Genomic DNA, 19,522 nt, shown 5'->3' on the forward strand with positions numbered 1-19,522 from the left:
GATTGCGAAACAGACTGCTACTGATTTGAGTACAAAAATGTTGACAGTACAATCGGAGGAAGTGCCCTGCATGATAGAAAATGGAATTGTGACTGTTAAAGAAATGCAGGAGGAAGCTACCGCCGACGAAATACAGGGATGGGCCAAGGGCTCTGCAGAACTGGATTTGGAGGGTTGCTGGGTGGACAAAAAAAAAAAAAATGGGAATTGGATGTTGCCAAATGCGTATGTAAACACAATGGTTACAATGGCTCATAGTCCCACACACATATGTGCGAAAAAAATAGTCCAACATTTAGCCACAGTCTGGGAAAATCCATGCATAAAAAACAATGCCGAAAGGCTGGTGCAAAACTGCATCACGTGCCTACAGGATAATGTGGGAAAAGGAACAGTGACTCCAACAGGAAGTTTTGGACCTCCCTCTATGCCATTTGAAGTGATTCACTTTGACTTGACTTCATAGAGATGGAGAGATGCCATAATCTGAAATACGTTCTGGTGATCATATGTGCATTTAGCAAATGGGTAGAAGCATATCCCTTGAAAGATTGCACAGCCATGAGTACGGCAAAGGTAATGCTAAAAGAGTATTTCTCTCGCTTTGGTCTGCCCCGTGTCATATGGTCGGACAATGGTCCGCACTTTGTAGGTGCAGTGATAATGCAGATTTATGCAGGATTGCAGATCGATAAGCGATTCCATTGTTCGAGACATCAGAGTTCGGCCGGTCTTAAAGAACGCCATAATGGAATTTAGAAATCCAAAATCAGTAAGATCTGTGCAGGTAGCAAATTAAGCTGGGTAGATGCATTACCAATAGCGTTACTGTGCATGCGAATGTCAGTGCAGGCCAGAACTGGCCTCTCCCCTATGAGATTATAATGGGGAGACCGGCGAATGTGTGGTGCGCACCTCAGCCTAAGAAAATGTGCGAGGTAGAATACCCTGTACTCAGCATTTATTGTAATTTGTTAGTAAAAAAACTGTTTGATTCATCAGCAGGTGCAGGAGGCATTACCGGTGCGGTATACTGGCCCAGGACATGCATTGGAGCCAGGAACCTGGGTGCTCATCAGAAACTATGAGCGGAAAACATTGCTGGCACCCAGGTGGCGTGGGCCCTACCAGGTACTTTTAACCACGCAGACAGCATTACGTGCGGATGGACACAAGGCGTGGATTCATGCCACGCACGCCAAGAAAGTCCCATCGCCATTCGACACGTCAACTGATCGGGACAAAGACCAGAAAGAGATAGCAGCGGTTCCAGAAAGAAAAACGCCATTGCCAGTCCCTTGCCACAGAAACTGCCTGATCCTGAAACAAAGCCTGATGATATTGCCATAAAAACAGAAGAGCAAAGAGTGCCTCAACGTTGTCCAGCAGATTCTGCATCTCTGCTGGTTGACATCAAGCGCATACCTCTGTGGCGCCCACCATCTTCTGTTGCGCCAGAGCCTGCATTGTCGCCTGGGCACCCATCATCTGCCATTGTGCCCCAGGCTGACTCCAAGCTCGAGACCGGAAGTGCACCCGCACTATCTGTTGATCACACGGTACCAGGAGCAAATCGGTACAACCTGTGTAGCAGAAAGAAGGAGTGATCACATTTTTCATCTCTTGGTGAATTTCTTGGCTCCGTTTCCTATTTTCCGATGAAGTGGGAACCGGAGGCCTAGAGGAGGGTGGCGTAAGAGTTGTGCAAATTAGACAGCTCACGAAACGCAACTCCTCGGTGCTAAATCCATGTGTCAGAAACCCGAGTGAACAAGCGCAAAGCTACTCTGAAATTGTAGAGCGATGTGCAAAATACACAGAGGCCTTGCCAGATGAATAGGCAATCCAGTCAGACAGAAAACTGGCATAAAAAGACTGTAGACAATGATTGAACTATTTCAACATCCTGGGAAGCACATGAACTAAGAGATATTCACGACAAACAAAGCGGAAGGACGAGAGAAGAATGTCGCAACCAGCAAATGCCTCCCTCTTGCACCAATGCTGATAGCGAGTTAAACGTAGTACATAATAAGGTGAAAAAAGGACATGGTCGAAAGAATTGTATGCTGGGTCTAACCATAGTAATGTGCATAATGAGTATATTAGCCCCAGTGCTGACCATAACAGTGTTATGGTACCTAGAGGAAATGCACCCTCTTGAAGTACTTTTGCCTATGATGAACATTTCCACAACAGAAAGCCCAGTCCATGTTTTTCCTATACCTTGTCCCCAATGGAAGAGAAACATAGGGAAGGATATGGGAACAACCCATTGCTGTTAATAATGAATATGACACACTCAATCCTAAAAAAAAATAAATGTTGGGTTTGTGCCCACCTGCCGCAGCATGGTGGTCAGGGAATAGGATGGTATGTACAGCCCCTGCCCTCAACTTCTGTATGTTATGCTTCTCTGAGTGCCCTATATTATGGGAAATGGAACGAAAGTGAAACTGGTCAACTAGATAAAACAAATATGAATGAATTCGAGGAAGTGATTATGAAACCGGTGGGTTGCTCCGTGTTCCAAAAAAAGACGATTCATTACACCAGCAATAATGCCACAGGATAGATTGTCTGTACCTTATAAAACTTTGGTGATCACGTTCCACATGAACCCACATGGGAATAAGGATGCGGAACCCCCTTCATATACAGGGGATTATAACCCTCATTCTTTCCCATTCTGTCTAAAGAAAAAGGGTTCTTTCCAGGTAGGAACATTTACCAGATGCAGGAATATAGCATTCCTTGATAAAGAAGTGGAACCAATATATGTGGGAGATCCTGTGTATTTCATATGTGGAGAAAAAGCATATCCTTGGTTACCTAGGAACTGGGGAGGTACGTGTTATTTGGGATTTCTGTTCCCTGGGGTGTTTCTCTTAAAATCAGACATAACCAAATTGACTAGGTCACGACCTGGCTGGAATATTGAAGACGGGTTGATTGTAGAGGACATATCAAAATCATTCATACCATTTTGGGGCCAGGCGATAAACTCTTATAACATAAGACTGTCTAGGATATTAGAAGAAACAATAAATGGAACCACTGATATATTATATAATATGACTCTTGAAGAAAAAGGAATTAGATTAATGTCACTACAAAATAGAATGGCCCTTGATATAATCTTAGTTGATCGCGGCAGTGTTTGCAAAATCGCGGGATCAGCGTGCTGCGTATTTGTAAGTGACTCCTCCCCCACGATTTTTGAGGCGATAAGAAAATTGCATGTGTTAAGTTCCGATCTTCATCCCCCTGAAGGCGGTTGGCAATTGAACATAAGCTCCTGGTTCTGGGAAGTCTTGCGATCCTCGGGATTTAAACTATTTGCAATCCTAGTAGCAATCCTAGGAATATTCGTGACATGTTGTTGTTGCATACATTGTCTCCCCATAATATGTACTGAAATCAGCGAAGACTGTGTACAAATGATGAAACGAAAGAACATTACTAAATCCAGTATTAGCCATAGTAACGAATCTGAAACCGTTAAAGAATTCATGACTATTGATAATAATAACGAGGAGACCACAAGTACATGACTCCGAATTTAAATCAGATTCCGAATCTAATCCAAATACTTGGTCGGAGGAGGATGCAATGTATGGATGAGACGTTTGGCTTACGGCCAAGAGGAGGGTTCGTCAGTCCAGAAAAACTAAGCATCCCTTGAGGGTCCGGAAATGATGACAATTGGTTGGCTGAAGACCAACTGCCTCATTTACAGTGTAAGAATATATATTCATTAGTCATTAGTTATTACGTAGCTATTAGTTTAACAAGAGTGAAGCCATTTTAAGATGACCAGAATTGCCATTTTGTTTTCTCTCTCTGCTCTCTAAGGTTGCCACTTTGCCTCATGTAAAACTGCTTTGCTGTAGATATTATTTCGCTTCAATGGTCCAAGGTTAAGAAACATGTTGAAACATTACACTGGAGAGCCAGACAGGAATGCCCGATTCCCTCCCTCACGTATCATTGAAGACAGGGAGCAAGGCATTTAATCAGTATACGAATGCCAGCGAGTCTCCTGAAAGAATAGCAATGTACGAAACTAGCATTTAAAGAGCTGAATTATGATGATCTTTACGGCCCCCCTTTCTGAGCCCAGTGAGGCCCTAGAGAGCGGGCTGACTTTTAGAGCGAGAATCGAAACTTAGAAATAGTGAGGCCTGTATGTGCCAGTCTCCTATGTGCAGCTTGCCCATGAAAAACAGAAACGCTGTGTTCTCGCAAACAAAGAATGGTGTCTGTAAAATTGGAGATTGCAAACTGTTACTAAATATGGTGGTCTAAGGTGTCATATTTGTCACGATGGTCAATCATCGCCTCTAATTCAAAGGGAAATGAATTGGGGGCGGCATCAAATGTGTCATTACTGATTGTAAGATGCTCCGTTCGTATATATGTAACTGATGTACGTTTCACTCTCTCTTGCGTCCTCCGAGGTCTGTTAGACACATCGCAGCGTGTGGGACCACTTGGCCAACTGGGACTATTTTGTATTGCAATAAACCCTAGATTTTGGGAACAGAACCTTGTGTCTGGCGTATCTATTTGTGTGTGGTGACTGTGCCTTGTTTCCACATCCGAGGGTCCCTTAGGGGCCCCTTCAAAAGGACATGCCCATGTCTGTAGCCACACACACCCCTTCCATTATCTGCAAACACTGCTGCACCTACAGCAATTGATATTCAGATCACTGCTGGGATGGGCTTTGTGGATGCTGGGGCATGCGTTTTATGTCCCAAGCAGTCTATTGGAACACCAATCCAGGCATGCAAGATAGCTCAGTGACATGCTTCACTGGCTGGTTATCAGCAAAGGCTTATGTTCAAATTTAAAAAAAAGGAAAATTGCAGTCCTGGAACGGTAATTTGGCTTACATAAAGTAAAGGAAAAAGATCACGGATTGCCCTGAGAAATAAGGGAAAAGTTGTACCCTTTAGTTGCAGTCCTAGTTCACCGCTGCCCAACAGCACTGCATTATGCAATGAAACTAGAAGCCAACAGACCTCAGTCATTCCAGAGTTATGACCCACAAAACTGAACCCAGGAAGTCTAAAAATCAGCAGAACGTCAACATACAATGGGACTTAGAAACAACAGCTGCCCCATAAAATAACAGGACTTGAGATTGGAGAAATCTAATCAGTGAATAATTAAGTGCCTGTTCGATATATTGTACGATATCCAAATCAAAACACAGGAAGGCAGAACCTTATTTTTCATGGAGCAGAGGATAATGACTAACCTGGCTGGTTTCTCAAGAAAAACATACAAAGTATCTCTAAAAATAAAAAGCACTGAACAAAATGCAAGGAGTGCGAACCGCATGGTCTTAACTACCATTTCTTGGAATAGAGTTCGGAAAGATTTAAAAAGCTCACAGCCGTTTACCTTTTGTTCATGAGGGAGCAGAGAACACAGGATCACAGGAGCTCCATTCTGGAAACTCTCCTTTACAGACACCGGCACTCTGCTGATATGAATGGTCACAAACCAGCCAACCTGATGGGGTGGAAGAGGGTAAAGGAAAAAGAGAAAACAAGAATGAGTACTTCCCACAATATTTTCAAGATAAACAAAAGTGTGAAGATGTGTAAATGAACTAGAAAAGACAGCCCCTCCTCCCCAGCCCCCTGCCTGCACCCTCAGCAAGTGTACCATCGCCCCTTCTGCCTCCTCTGCCCGGATCTCCTGGAAGATGCGTTTTCTAGTTCTTGCGAAGTCATGGAACTGAAAAATACGTGAATAATCCCTGGGTAGGTTTTCCTTTGGGTCCCATGGGGAGGTCCGGAAACTCTTTAGCCCCCTGTACTTCTGGTATCTGCAGAACATAAGAAATAAGAAGCATTCAGGCATATGGATACCATGCGCCCCACTGCAGAACACATCCAAAACATTCAGCATGTACTGCTATTCTAACTGTAAGAGGACTACTGTATCCAGGGCCCCTCAGACGTTGCAAGAGAAAACCCCAGTCACACATATTTAAGAAAGCATTACGGTGAAACACAATTATATAGAATTACAAACAAAACTAAAATAACAGTGCTGTGTTTGGCGGGGCTTGTTCCCCTGCTGTTAGGAGGTGGAGTGCTGTAGCCAAAATGGGAGGACTGCTGCCAGTACTAGATCGGAGTTCAGAGCTCAAAAACTGCTTTCATTCAAGCGCAGCAGGGCAGCGCTGGTGAGTCTGCTCCCGCCTGGTCTGGAGCCTGCTCATCTCTTTGCCGCTCTGAAGTCTGCTCACACCCTCCCGATTGCCAAAAAACATGGAGCTGATCCACCTGCCAGAAAAGGGCCAACACAACTTGGTAGCCAAGTTGCCTGTTGTCCTGAGGCATTGCACGGCCTAGAGCCGCTTGTTAATTGTAGACCTCTTGAGATACCCTTGATCACCTCATAGGCCCTTTTGGGAAATGGGGGGGGGGGAGGCGTATTGGGTGTACCTCAGCAGGCGGATATCATGGGAGGGGAAATCCCCTGTGGGACCAGTGACTATTGTGGGAGAACGCGGTATTAACCCAAACCCTACACCTTTCCTTCACCCCGACTCTTCGCCCCTACACTACTCTATATACTTCTGTAACATACAGGGAATAGGAAGGACGGATACGAGGAAGAACAGAGGTAACCATCATGTGGATCCAACACAGGAAAGGACAGACGAGGCAGGAGGCACGGATTTACAGGGATTACTAAGGAGAACTTACCTGAATGGTCTAGTTTCCAACTGCAGACCTTGATAGGAACGGACATAAAAACTGACAACGGACTTACCCGAACGTCAGATGCTCCAGAGAGGAACCGTGAAAGGGACACAGGCTACCAGACAGACAGCAAGAGCAGACCCACGCACACAGACGCTGAAGAGGTGGTCTCCACTGGACCTTCTGAGAAAACAGAGGCTGGCTGCAGGAAGTGCCAGCAGCGGACCACAGCCAGAACATGCGATCTGGAGAGAAGGGAGACGCCGAAGAGGGTCTGAAGCCGTGGAACCGCTGTGGCAAGCCGAAGAGAGACCCAGAGTGCCAGCGAAGCAAAGAGGACACAGGGAAGGCCACGACTGACCAGAGGGCTGCAGCCAAGACCCTAGAGGTATTTGGGTGGCTGAGCCATGGTTAGGGGTCCCCAGAGGGTGCACAAAACCCAGAGAAGCATAGTGACGAAAAGTGGGGGAGAGAAGGTAGCCCCTATGCGATAGTGAGTGACTTTACAAAGATACAGTAACAAGGGGAATAGGGTCTGGGACCCTTATGATAAAAAGGCTAGATCAAGCAGCAAGAAGCCCTAATATTCTTTGTAGCAGTACTTGGAGGGAAGGTGGTCCAAGGCTGTCAGTCACTAGAGAGAAACCATAAAGAGAACTGTGAGAGAAAAACATATGAAGACTGTACTTGGCAGGGCAGTAAACCAAGTCTTTATTTGGAACTAAGACCTAATGGAGCAAGAAACCAGGTCTGCCAATCAAGGACCCAGAGTTTGGAGATGCATTCAAACTCCTTGGTTGGCAGACCTGGTTTCATCCTACCAGGCACTGCAAAGAAGAGGTGGTCAGGGACCCAGAGACAGAAAGAAAGCCTGGAAGGGGGACATTTCCAACCAGTGTTTTAACTGTCCCATTAGACTGAACGAGGCTGGGGAAGGGAGACTGTTGGGCAGAATTTTCACAAATGTGCTACTTCCTCTCCACCTTAGAGACCCCCAGCAACTTTGCTGGATTTTGAGGACTTGAATTTCTAACCTGGAGAGTGAGAGACCATTTTTACCCCTCTCTCATGTGTTTTAATGTGATTTTGAACTCTGTGGTTCTTTTAGTCTGACAAACTCCATAGGCATCATCTTTTTACATTGTGTCACACAGCACCTTCAGTGCAGTGGCACAGGGAAGTCTTTCAGATTTTCCAAGGTTTAAATACCTTCTCTTGGATTAAACTACTGATTCCAAGAGCGGTGAAGTGAAACTGACTTTACTTACACATGTAACTTTCGAGACCCAGCATACACTATCTTACAATAGGGTGCAGGAGGGGTTACTTAGTATCCCTTTGTCTAGCTTCTCATGTAACAATTTTATGTTACCCTTTCCTCGAATGGCGGGTGGCAGTGGTTTACTTTGAACTACCGTGGTGTGCATTTACTGCGGGCTGCGTTGGCAGCTGCAGTAAGGCACCCAAGGGTGCCATTTTTGCCAAAATGGTCTGGTCTTTTTTCACCATTTCTTTGTGGAAATGTCCTTCTTGAGACTTATTCTGCGTGCCAAACCAGGTTTGGTCCCTTTGTTCATTTTGCCTTTGGCGGGATTCACGAGTGAAGCCTGCCTCTGGCTCCAGGGTGTCTGGCGGGGGCAGGAAGCGAGGGAGGTGCCCGAAACACCCTGTTCTCAAGTCTTGTAGGAGACAGGAATGCCTCTTAGGTGAATGGCCGGCTGGCTGTCCGGCAAGGACAGCCACCCTGCTGGGTGACTGACAGCTTGGCTGGAATAAGTGGGAGCAAGCTGCATAAAAGGCAAGGCTTTTTGGCTTGGAAGGCAGAGTCTACCACTGGACGAAGGAATCCAAAGAACTTGAAGAGGATGCCTGCTGCAACTCCTGGACCGTTGGTTTGTCCGGTGAAGCCCTGCTGCTGTGCTGAAACTCCAAATGCGTATCTCCCTTTCAGTTGGTGGGACCAATCAACTCCAAAGGAAGCCACCTAGACATCCTCTCAGAGCTTGTTGAAATTCCACTGCAGTTGCTGCTGGAACCGAATAGCTAGGGAGAGGAACACCAGATTGTGTGAGTTGATTTTAAGCTGGAGAAGAGCTCCAGGAAGATCTTCCGGACTCCCAGGAAGCAGAACTGACTGAGCCTGAGCCCCCTTAACAGAGCGCAGGAACCCAGAAGCAAGGAAAGCCCACCTCGTCAGCCAGAAACCTCTGTGTTGCTATTTGCGGTAGAAGTGAGGAGCTGAGACAACGAAGTGTCACTTGTTTGAAGATTGAGGTCAGTGACCGTCCAATTGCAGGAGTCCCCAGAAGTCCTCCCTCTTTTCCCCACGACTGAGGGCCAGGAACACCAGGATCTGCAGAGCTGCACAGGAACAGAAGCGATCTGCTGCACTTTTCTTCAACCTAAAGGTACTGTACAGTCTGAGAGAACTTACCTCTTGTGTAACCTCACTTGTCCTCGTTGGAGACTTGTCTTGGTTGCATCTGTAGAGTTGCCAACAGCTTCTTAACCTCACAAGCCTAATCAGCTTGTGGCCCTACTTTGATTTCTTCTTATTCTACAAAGACTTCTAAAACATCGTGCAAGACTTTTACTTACCTGCAAGAAGTGCTTCAGTTCACCTTGACTTTTGCTAACTTAACATTGGCTGGCCTGGCTCCTTGAATGACTCCTCTCCTCTGCTTAATTGTTGGGTCTTCCTTCCAGGATGGGTTAACTAACTTTGCATTGCGGGGTTACAAAACGTACTTAGCTGCTTCAGAATATTTGTGTGATCTCTTGTTTTGCTCTAATATCCTTTTCCTTTGACCAACTCCTAAAGATGTTCTAAATGCAACAGTGGTATATTACTGTCCCCAGCACCCTAACTATTGAAGTCACCTGAGGGTGTAGGTTGTGTCTGTGGGCCATCCCGAAAGGGTACTTACTGATTTAGAAACTTGAGTGTGAATATTGAAGTATATGTGTGTGTTTTATATTGGTCCCTTCTGAAGAAGGCTTACTCTAACTGACTGATAAAAAGTTATTGCTAGTAAAGGCCATGGAGCTATGAAGCAATATCTAGTGATATGGTTGGCGAGCCTGTGAAATTCACCAGTTGGGTGGACACCGGTTCTCTAGAGACAACGGCTGGATAGCGGGAAAGCCATGGAGTCTACGCCTTTTTTAGGCCTACGCCACATTATGCTATGCTCCAATTAAACGCCTCCGCAGATACATTCCCAGAGAACAAAATATCCAACTTCACTGTGAAGCTGGCCAAACCTTCAAATTTGGAAGGACAGTGGAATGTGGCGCTCACAGAAGTTCAATAAATTTGTTTGTGGGATACTCTAGGCAGCGTGGACCCAACATTTATCATGAAACTAACAAACCCACAGAGGCTTTCACCAGAATGGTTGGCACACAGGTATTACCCAAATATGCAGGATCTTGTCAGAGTCCTCAATAAAAGCACATCAGAGTATGGTGATACAGTGTTCCATCTAGACCCGCACCAGCGTAAACTCTCTCCAAGTATCAGACACGTCTGTCAGGTTTTTAACAGGGAGACTGCGTAACATATTGGGAACCATGCAACACGTTGGAAGTGTAAAACCGTGGACCCAACCTGATATTAACGGATGCTTTTACAGTTTACTGATTTACAGTGATAAAGTGGAGTATCAAAAGGTGTAGGATAGCTATGCACCGTTACCTAGAACCGTGGAGATTAGAGGAAACAATGATATTGTGAACATTCAGTACAGCAAACCCAATTACGTCCCCATGTACAAAAAAACATGACACCATCAACAAACCAATGAGACAATCACAAACAGTTTGTATGATTTAAATACAGAAAAATCTGGCTGCGGCTGAACTTCAGACCGCTCTGGCTGAGAGACAAATAAAACAGCATTACAATGGCCGCAGTGAAGAACTATGGGGGACACCAGGGCCTATATGAAATATTACAGGACCTAGGTTGGCTACAGTGATTAGCCATATTTTTGTGGGAGCCCCATAATGTATGGAGCAGGGCTCAGCGGTATCTTCAGAAGTCTCTTCAGATGCGCAATGCCCTTCCTATGATGTGGCTTTGAATTAGCTAAACTGCACGTGAAAACAGCAGCTACCAATATTGCGAAAGACGTCATGAGGTGTGCAACAACAGCAGTTGGCAATTGCCAAGCAAAAACTGGAAAAAAAGAGGGCCAGGACAGATCAGGTTTAATTTATAAACCTTTTAGGACTTGAGCGGAAGAGGTCCACATTCCATCTACGCGGACCACTGAAAACCATTTAGAAAAAAGCTCCAGGGTCAGTCGCAGACATTAGACCAAGAAGAAGCATCGTAGCACTAAAAGACACAAGGGCAGCGATAACTTCTAAAGAAAAATGGCCTTCTTACACAGGTCCTCCAGGGAGTGTGTGAAATTAGAGCTTGATCTCTTCAGCGTACCGCCAACCCAAACCAACATCGAGAACAGATTTATCATGGAGTTGTCGCCTCTGGCGGTGCTATAACTTCTAGCCTCCATAGAATTATTTCTATCGGGATCGACTGACATGTATCTGGATTAGAACGACACATTGCCGCATCTAACCTGTAAAATAACAAATGCTGACGGCACCAACATTGCGGCTGTGGCAAGAGTGGTTACGATTCCATACCCCATTACCACAATCTTCAACAGGTGGAAGTGATACTGGGCAAACGAACAATAACAGTGATTATTTGTACGCCTAGAGGGCCTATATGTAGAGAGCAAATGAAATGATGGCCTGATGCCTTGGAAAACCAGCTCTTGGCCGATCTCTTACCAAGACACTGCAGTGCAGTTCAATAGCACTGTTCTGAAAGGTGAGAACGCAGGGACGGCGAAGAGAGACTGCTACGCCAGGCTCAGTAGAACATTCGATTGATTAGGACATCTGCATTCAGACCTTTTCCCTCCAGGACAAAATGTTGATGAACAGCGTTGACCTTAAAGTGAAACTATCCAAAAACACGGATGCTTTGTCTCATCAGCAGGGATGCCAAACTACACAAGCTGGTTATCGTATCGGCTAGTTTGTGTGCGCGTCTCCCCAACCATTAAAATAGTAAATGCAGAGGCATTGTAAATATCTAAAGTGAAGTGTCCGGTTGAGAGAGTAGCCCTAAAAGTCTTCAGCATTCCTACAGGTAACCGGAGTACCAGTCATGACAACCTGTTCTTGGTATAACTCCCTAATAATTATGGAGATTGTTGAAACAGCATCACTCACAGGCACATACACTCAAACCCCTTTGACTTCAAACACTAACATGAACTTTGCAGCATTAAGGATGATGTCTTGATCCCAGATGAGGCAACACATGTGAAGTGCAGCAATTGCATTTCCATGGAATAACTATCCCAGCAGCTACACGCTACAGGCCTTCAACACGACAATGCATCATCTGGCCATTTTAACCTATTGAGTGAGAACCTATGAGCCGACAAAGTTTGAAGGAAACATAGCCACTACACACATGCTTCTAGTGTGGAGCATTTTATCAGCATTCGAGACCAACGTTCAGGGCAACATTCTCTGATGGTTAATGTATAGTCTACAGATTAAAGAATTTCAAAGAAACCATAGACTTGCCAGGAAAACATTTGAGTGTGTATGCCAGCAATACATGCCCCAAGCGATTATTCTGTACTCGTCCGTTTTAGTCTGGTGGTGAACACCTATCCGCAGGCGTGGGGCAGAATGCACTAGATGGCTCAGTGGTTGGAGGGTGATACGCTGACTGTTTGACAGCTTGGCACACTTTTCATAACACCCCATGTATGCAAGTGTTTTACGGATTATGTGAAAAGCATTGCAAAACATTTATGTTATACCACTGTGCAAGTCCAAGACTCTAAAGCCATTACATGCAGTCAAACACAGAATGGCTCTCGCCATCGGCAGTTCTGAAAAAGTACTCCAACAATCGCAAACAAAATTCTCAAATGGTGACGAGATTTGTTAGTAAGGCATTGTACAACGTATATAGATCTCGCAGACGTTTTACCCAGTGTCAGAAATGCAGATGTGTGTTCCAGATATTGTTACCTTTTATGAATAAAATAACTTAAAAAATCAACAGGGTTTACATAGATACTGCAATGTATTAATCAAACCGCTTTATTACTTGTGGAATATTTCATTATAAAAAGATTTAATACAGAAAGGAGAAAAGGTATAAGTTGTACTTCAAGCAGTCAAGTTACAAATGCCCCCAGACAACGGGTCGTTCGCATTAATCGGACACCCAACTCGTGCATCTGTGTCTACTTCGAGGCCTAGGTGCTTCAGGGGTAGATGGCATGGTCATCATAGTAGCGCGAAGGGGGTAGGTAGAGAGTCTTTAAAGCCCTAGGTAGGCCACCACGCTTCGAGACTTTGCAATCGTGATAAGTTTATAAGGGCGATTACCCTGGGTGCATTTATAGGACTATGTTTTTGTGGTGGTATCAGGCACCAGTTTTTAGACTCTCCATTGGGTAACACCACCTACAACAGATGGTGGGATATTTAAATCAGCAACCACTTGCATGAACTCGTTTCAGCAGCTAGTGGCATTTTTTTAATGGAAGTTGGCTATCCACTTGTAATACCCTGTACTAGATCGTGGAGGTTCAAGCTCCTTACAACGCTACCTTTGTAGATAAATTTGCCCCCATCAGTCCACGCCGCCATATCCTTTTCAAGCTCCATTTTATGTATCAGTAGTTCTGCATTAGGTTTATAGTGCTGGCTAAATGTATTCACCAAGTCCACCACAACCGGGTCGACTGCTAGATTCACCGCTAGCATGTATAATGTTAGTTGGTTCTTTTCTGCATCGCCGTGATTAAAGTATTTATGCAGAATATCTGCATGTAAGGCCGCTTTATCATGAGCCAATAAATCCGGACTGTTTAAAACATCCTTCCATTTCTGCGTTGAGCCGCATATTGGCAACCTTTCGCATATATCCCAATCCTCCGAGGGTGTGGGTGCCAGGCTTTCTAACTGGGGCTTGTCCACCAAATACATTGCGAGTGTGCTCCATCAATGACCCTGCGCAATCTGGTGATTACTGGTAGGGCTATGTCTATAAGAGATCCTATGAATTCACTGGCCTGCAAGACCTTTTTTCTTTTAACCCATATTGATACCCACTTATTAACCAGTTTCTTGAGGACGCCTTTCTTTTTTTTTTTAACACACTTACTTGGCAGTGTGTTAGGGGGACGCGTCCCTTTAAAGTGAAAGTTGAAGAGAAACATCTGGACACATGCACTGAACAGCTCTAGAATTAATGTTTTAAAATGCCATATCTCGTGTAAGCGCACCGGTCTAAAGCAACGTTTTAAAGCGGCCTGTAACTATCGTAAACGAAGTGTGTCAGCTTCCGCTCTTCATCAGTGTGCTTACACCCGGTCTGTTTTGTCTCCACACATGCACAACAAAGAGGGAACATTAGCATACCATCTGAGAGGGTTCGGAAATGCGAGACACAGAAGAAAAGTTTTCTCAAATATTGCCAGTGTGAGATAAGCACCTATCTTTTCCTATCCTAGCAAACTAAAACTAAAGAAAGATGACCTAGTGTCAAACAACCTCTGACCCTCACCCGAATACATACAACAAAATATACAAGCTATATTTGGCTGTCTTCAATTTAACAAAACCTTGCAAAAGTTCAAACTTATAAAAGGTTAGAAATTACTCCTTGTGAGCAGGGTATGGCTCCCTTCCCCTGGATTAATTCAGGAATATCCTTGAATCATTTCTGGTTTAACAAAGATCTGTTCAATTCAACACAAAATGTGAGCAGTAATGCAGTTACAGAGAGATTCACACTCGTAGAACTAGTAACTTCCCATTGGGGATGACACACAGATCATTCCTACACCTTCAGGTGACTTAAATAACTAGGTTATTTAACCTAAAATAAAATATAGTACTGTTACATTTAGAGTAGACAGAGTGTGTAAAAAGAGATGTTTAGCAGAACAAACAAGAGATCGCAAATATTCTTTTAACCAGGCAAATACTTTTTTACCCCACAAATGCAGAGTAGAGCATCCATGGGTGCCATTTTTTAGTTAGGTCACCTGAGGGTGTCGAAATTATCTGCGTCTCATCCCCAATGGGAAGTTACTGATTTTGAGAAACCTAAGAGTGTGGAATTTTGAAGTGTATTCGAGTGTTGCTTTTATATTGTTCCTTCTGAAGAAGGCTTGTTTAAATGAGTGGTAAATAAATTAATTGGTTTTCAAGAAACCTTGAGTATCAGTGTTTATTTGAATACTTGTCACTGTGAATCCCTCTAACTGCATTACTGCTCACATTGACCCCTCTTGAGATAAGTCTGGCTGCTAAGCCACACTACCAACCTGTGTAGTTCAGACTTATACCAAAGGTTGGGTCCCTATTACCAGGAGGCCAAGTTTGTTGTAGTGCACCCTAAGGGTACTACCCCAAATCTTTACCTAACACTGGTGGCAGCGGTGGGCTCTATTGTAGAGTTGTTACATTGAGAAATTGCTATGATTTCTGTTCAAGTAAAAACCTTCACAAGACTAAGCTCCACTAGAAAAGCAATATTAACATGCCAAATATGGATAACTTCAAGAAGGAAGCCCGGATCATTTTAACAGTAGATCAACTGAAAGGAATGCGTAAAGTCAGGAATCTCCCCATTAAAGGAAAGAAAAATGAATTGATTGCAAAATTGTTAGAAAATCAAAGTTTGAGTGGCAGGTCTGTAACACCTACTAACCCAAGAAATGTGGAAAATAATAATGAGGATGATGATTCAGAGTCTAACTCTAACATCTTAGAAGAGTCAGAGGAGTCTCAGGAAGAGAGCCCCTCTATGCCCCCAACCAGCCCTTCTGCCTCAACCAGTATCCACTGGAACCCCACAAGGGTGATCAATGAGTCCAGAATTTGTGTCTCTTGAAAAAATAAGTGTTAGGACAGTTTTTCTGAATTCCAACTAAGGGCTTAGTAAAACCATTCAACTGAGGCAGTACAAGACTCCACTCGTAGTATAAGGCTGTACCACCTGAGTTCATGGTAGCGTAGACAGAGCAGTCAGGCTTATTTTAGGAGGGAGAGAAGTAGAATAAGTACAAATGAAATTAGAATACAAATGATCCAAAGAAACACTGAAACACTTTGTATTTTAAAAATAAATGATTTAAATACAAGTAGGCCCAGATAAATCTAGGGGTAAGTACGTACTATCATACAGTATATGTAATCACAATCCAAACTACAACACTATACTTGAAGGTACACAGACCAAAGTATAAACCTTATCTGTAAAACCTAACAGTGGTTCTAGGGAAGTCAAAACCTTTTCATACACATTCAGTATAGGTCACACCTATTTTTGGGGAGTAAAAACCAATGGTTACTTTCATATTACATTCAGTAATGTAAGGGCAGTAGACCGCATCAGTTGTACAATGACTAACAAATCACCTCATCAGTCAACTGGACAATATACTTGTTGTGAATAGTGGAACACTGCAGGAATAATCTGGTGAAACCAACATTAACTTTTGGGAAGAGGCACAACCTAATCACAGGAGAGTAAAATACCTTCACATCTACTTTCTATAAAACGGCAAAACGGTTTCTAAGGAAAGAAAGATGTTAACCATACTTTTGAGAATAGTGCATTGCACATCCAAGATAAGTAAGGACATTTTGTAACTGTTCATTCTTCGAGTAACAGTCAACCAACTCTTTACAAGTAATTAACTTTTAAACACTTATTTTCCTTTCTAGGCAGAAGTACCAATCCCTTCAAAAGTCTTTTGCTGGTTCTTGGAGCATGAGTGTTCTCAGTGGCAGAAGGGGAGTGGGGGTCACTAGGGACTAGTGACCAACAGACCGTGTCAGAAGAGGTTCTTTAGTAGCAGAAGTCAGAGTTCCTTAGGAAAAACTGGGCAAACAGGTGAGTACTCTACTTCTAAGGTTAGAAGAGGGTCCAGAGGCTTCGCAGAAGACACCCCAGCAGGATTCTGGCAGTGGCAGTGGGTGCACTGGATGAGAGGCCTCCCCATCACAGAAAACACCACATAGCTACACAGAAATCCTAACAGGCTTAAGGTAAGCACATACCCAAGCCAACACAGTACCTCAGTATTGAAGAAGATTATGCAGCAGGAGAACTTCAGGCTCTGCAGCCAAATACCCGGTCAGTGGATTCCTTGTCGTGGTGACTGAAAATAAGACCTCAGAAGGAACTTTGCAGCAGGGATCGATATAGAAGGCTCTAGGAAGGTTTCTCTCGTGGCTGAATGCGGTTCTGCGGATTTGGCACCTTTTCAAGGAGCACAGAAAAGGACAGAAAATCGCAGTTGAATTCTAGTTACAAAGGTCCAGCACTCTGTTGAGGGGACTTTTCAGACTCCATTCGTGTCTCTAGAGATCCACCAGGATGCCCACGAAGTTTCAGCGAGATTTGGAATTCGGAAGACCGTGCACCGCACGATGGCTTGAGGTCCCAGGGTATTGGGGTATTGCAGCAACGCAAGGTCGCAGCAACACATGGGATGGCTCAAAATGCAGGTCCTCTGGAGTCTAGTGGGTCTCACCAGGCTCTGGGCCGGGGTCGTCGTTTTCAGAGTCTCCAGGTCGATTGGAAGGAAGGGCTGCAGCAGGCTCAGGTCACACAGCAGGCTCTCCGGTTGCTGGAAATCGTCTCTGCCACTTTTCCTTCGTCATCCTCTTCGGTTTAAGTTCCAGTGGTCGACTACCCTTCAACTTCCAGGTTTGCAGTACTTATCATCAGGAATTAAAACACAACTTCTGCATTCTCTCCCTGCATTTTACCAGAAGGGGTGGTCTGGTTGTCCAATCAGGACAGCCAGCCCCCCGCTGGGATTTGTCCACATTCAGGCAAGGCGTAAAACAAAGGGCTGTGGAGTTTTGGACTCCTCCCTCGCTTCCTGCCCTCAGACAGACTGGAGCCTGGGTGGGGAGTCCAGGGGACTACCGCCGAAGATAAAAATCACACAACAGAATTTCCTGCCCTGGATGTCAGGGGAAGGAACAAGAAACACTAAAATGGTGAAAAAAGAAGACAGGGGCCATTTTGGTAAAATGAGCAGCCTTAGGTGCCTTTGCTGCAGCTGTGAACACAGCCCGCGGTAAAGGTGCACCAAATTAATACAATGTATCACTGCCACCAGCCATTGAACGTAAGCTTGTGATTGTTACAGAATTATTACAGTTTTAATGTGAAAAGGGGATACATTGTATCTCCCAAGCACTCCACATAAGGCGGGGTGTGCTGGTTTCACTTAAAATGTAAAAGGGATCCAAAGAGCCCTTCTACACTTAGGAACTGTAGTTCTCTCAAGGTTCGCAAAAGAAAGTTAAAAGGGGAGCCCCTAAGGCAACAACAGGCACTTATTGCCAATAAATTGTTAAAGAGAACACTATAGAGAGCCTTAGAAATGACACCCAAAAACAGTTGTTTAAACACAACGGTGTATACACAGACGTTTACTTTATTTAAGTTTTGATTTAATTAACACATTGAATGTGTGATACTTCTCCTGTGAATGTACAATCTTTCTTTTGAACTAATAAATCAGCTGAACATATTTGTGATCACTTCCCCATCCGTTCTGTTTAAACTCACCACATCCAGTGGTCTTTATATGGTTACCAAGCGCAGCCTGTGTAGATGGTAATCCACAACAATTTGACTTACTTTAAGGTGATAGTGGTAGCTCACCTTACCACCTACACGACAGCAGCTCAACCATTACTCAATTTCCTTTCAAATAATTCCAGTTGTGCGCATTCCTGATTAGGGCCCTACTCCCACAAACTCTTTTCTTCATTTCTACTCGCCCTGTGGACTGCGGCACTGCCCATAACCTAGTAATAATAATCTCTATTACGGATTGCCACTATGACAGATTACCTTAAGCATAGAGAAGAGGACAGTGCTGCCCTATTTGCACCTAGGGGTTCAGATACCAACCCCTTTAAGTCCAGACCCAATGTATCGGAAACTCTTATTCAAAAATTTATCAAATTAGAGAGATTATGCAAAAAGGAAATTAATAAATATTGGGAACAAGCAAGACATTATACCATGAGGTTTAAGAATATTAATTTTTCCCGACTTTGTACATAAAGATGATCAGGATCTGGCAGCTGACTGGGAAAGCAATATCACAGCCAGCTCGGAGAACATGATGAAAATCTTGGTCATACATGCTGAACGCGAGCATGCCCGAGTACTTAAAGAAATTGACAAACTAAAAATAGAAATTACAGAAATGAATAATCCAGCAAGTTCAAAAGAAAAAAACTATGCCAAAATGAATGAGATCCTAGTTGAATACCAGAATGAAATCAAGTTGTGCAAATTCAGGAAATTTTATAGAGACGAAAAGGACTACCTAAATGACAGTGTATACCTACCAACCCAAATATGATGGGGATCTATCACAAAAAGCTACGCCTACAACGTCACCTGTCACATCTGACACAGACTCCGAAATTGAAATTGCTACCAACCCTAACAATGAGGGAGAACAGGCAAATGCAGAAGGGTCTCGTCATCTCAGACGAGGCTTCCTGGCGGAAATTAAAATATACAAGAAAGGTAACCAATCAACATATAATCTCCAAAACAAACAAGTTAGATTCCAAAAAAATGTCCCTTTAGGACGCAAAAATCTCCCTACTCCAACAACCTCAGAGGAGGAAGAGGAGCTAGGAGGAGAGGACGGGAGGGATACAAACTAAAGACTTACCAGATCCAGCTT

The 19,522-nt window shown here is 44.1% G+C and overlaps 1 protein-coding gene across 1 annotated transcript in view; it reads right to left on the bottom strand.

The window, feature by feature from the left end:
* TSR1 (TSR1 ribosome maturation factor) overlaps nucleotides 1–19,522 on the bottom strand; it is a 325,627-nt gene that overhangs the window by 104,814 nt on the left and 201,291 nt on the right. Inside the window, exons 9-10 of the mRNA XM_069615351.1 lie at nucleotides 5,680–5,842; nucleotides 5,413–5,523 (exon numbers count right to left, since the gene is read on the bottom strand). Coding sequence (XP_069471452.1) covers nucleotides 5,413–5,523; nucleotides 5,680–5,842 — 274 coding nt within the window. The remainder of the gene's footprint in view (nucleotides 1–5,412; nucleotides 5,524–5,679; nucleotides 5,843–19,522) is intronic.

This window comes from Ambystoma mexicanum, chromosome 9, assembly GCF_040938575.1.
Source record: "Ambystoma mexicanum isolate Mex_15411 chromosome 9, UKY_AmexF1_1, whole genome shotgun sequence".
NCBI classification, from domain to species: Eukaryota; Metazoa; Chordata; class Amphibia; order Caudata; family Ambystomatidae; genus Ambystoma; species Ambystoma mexicanum.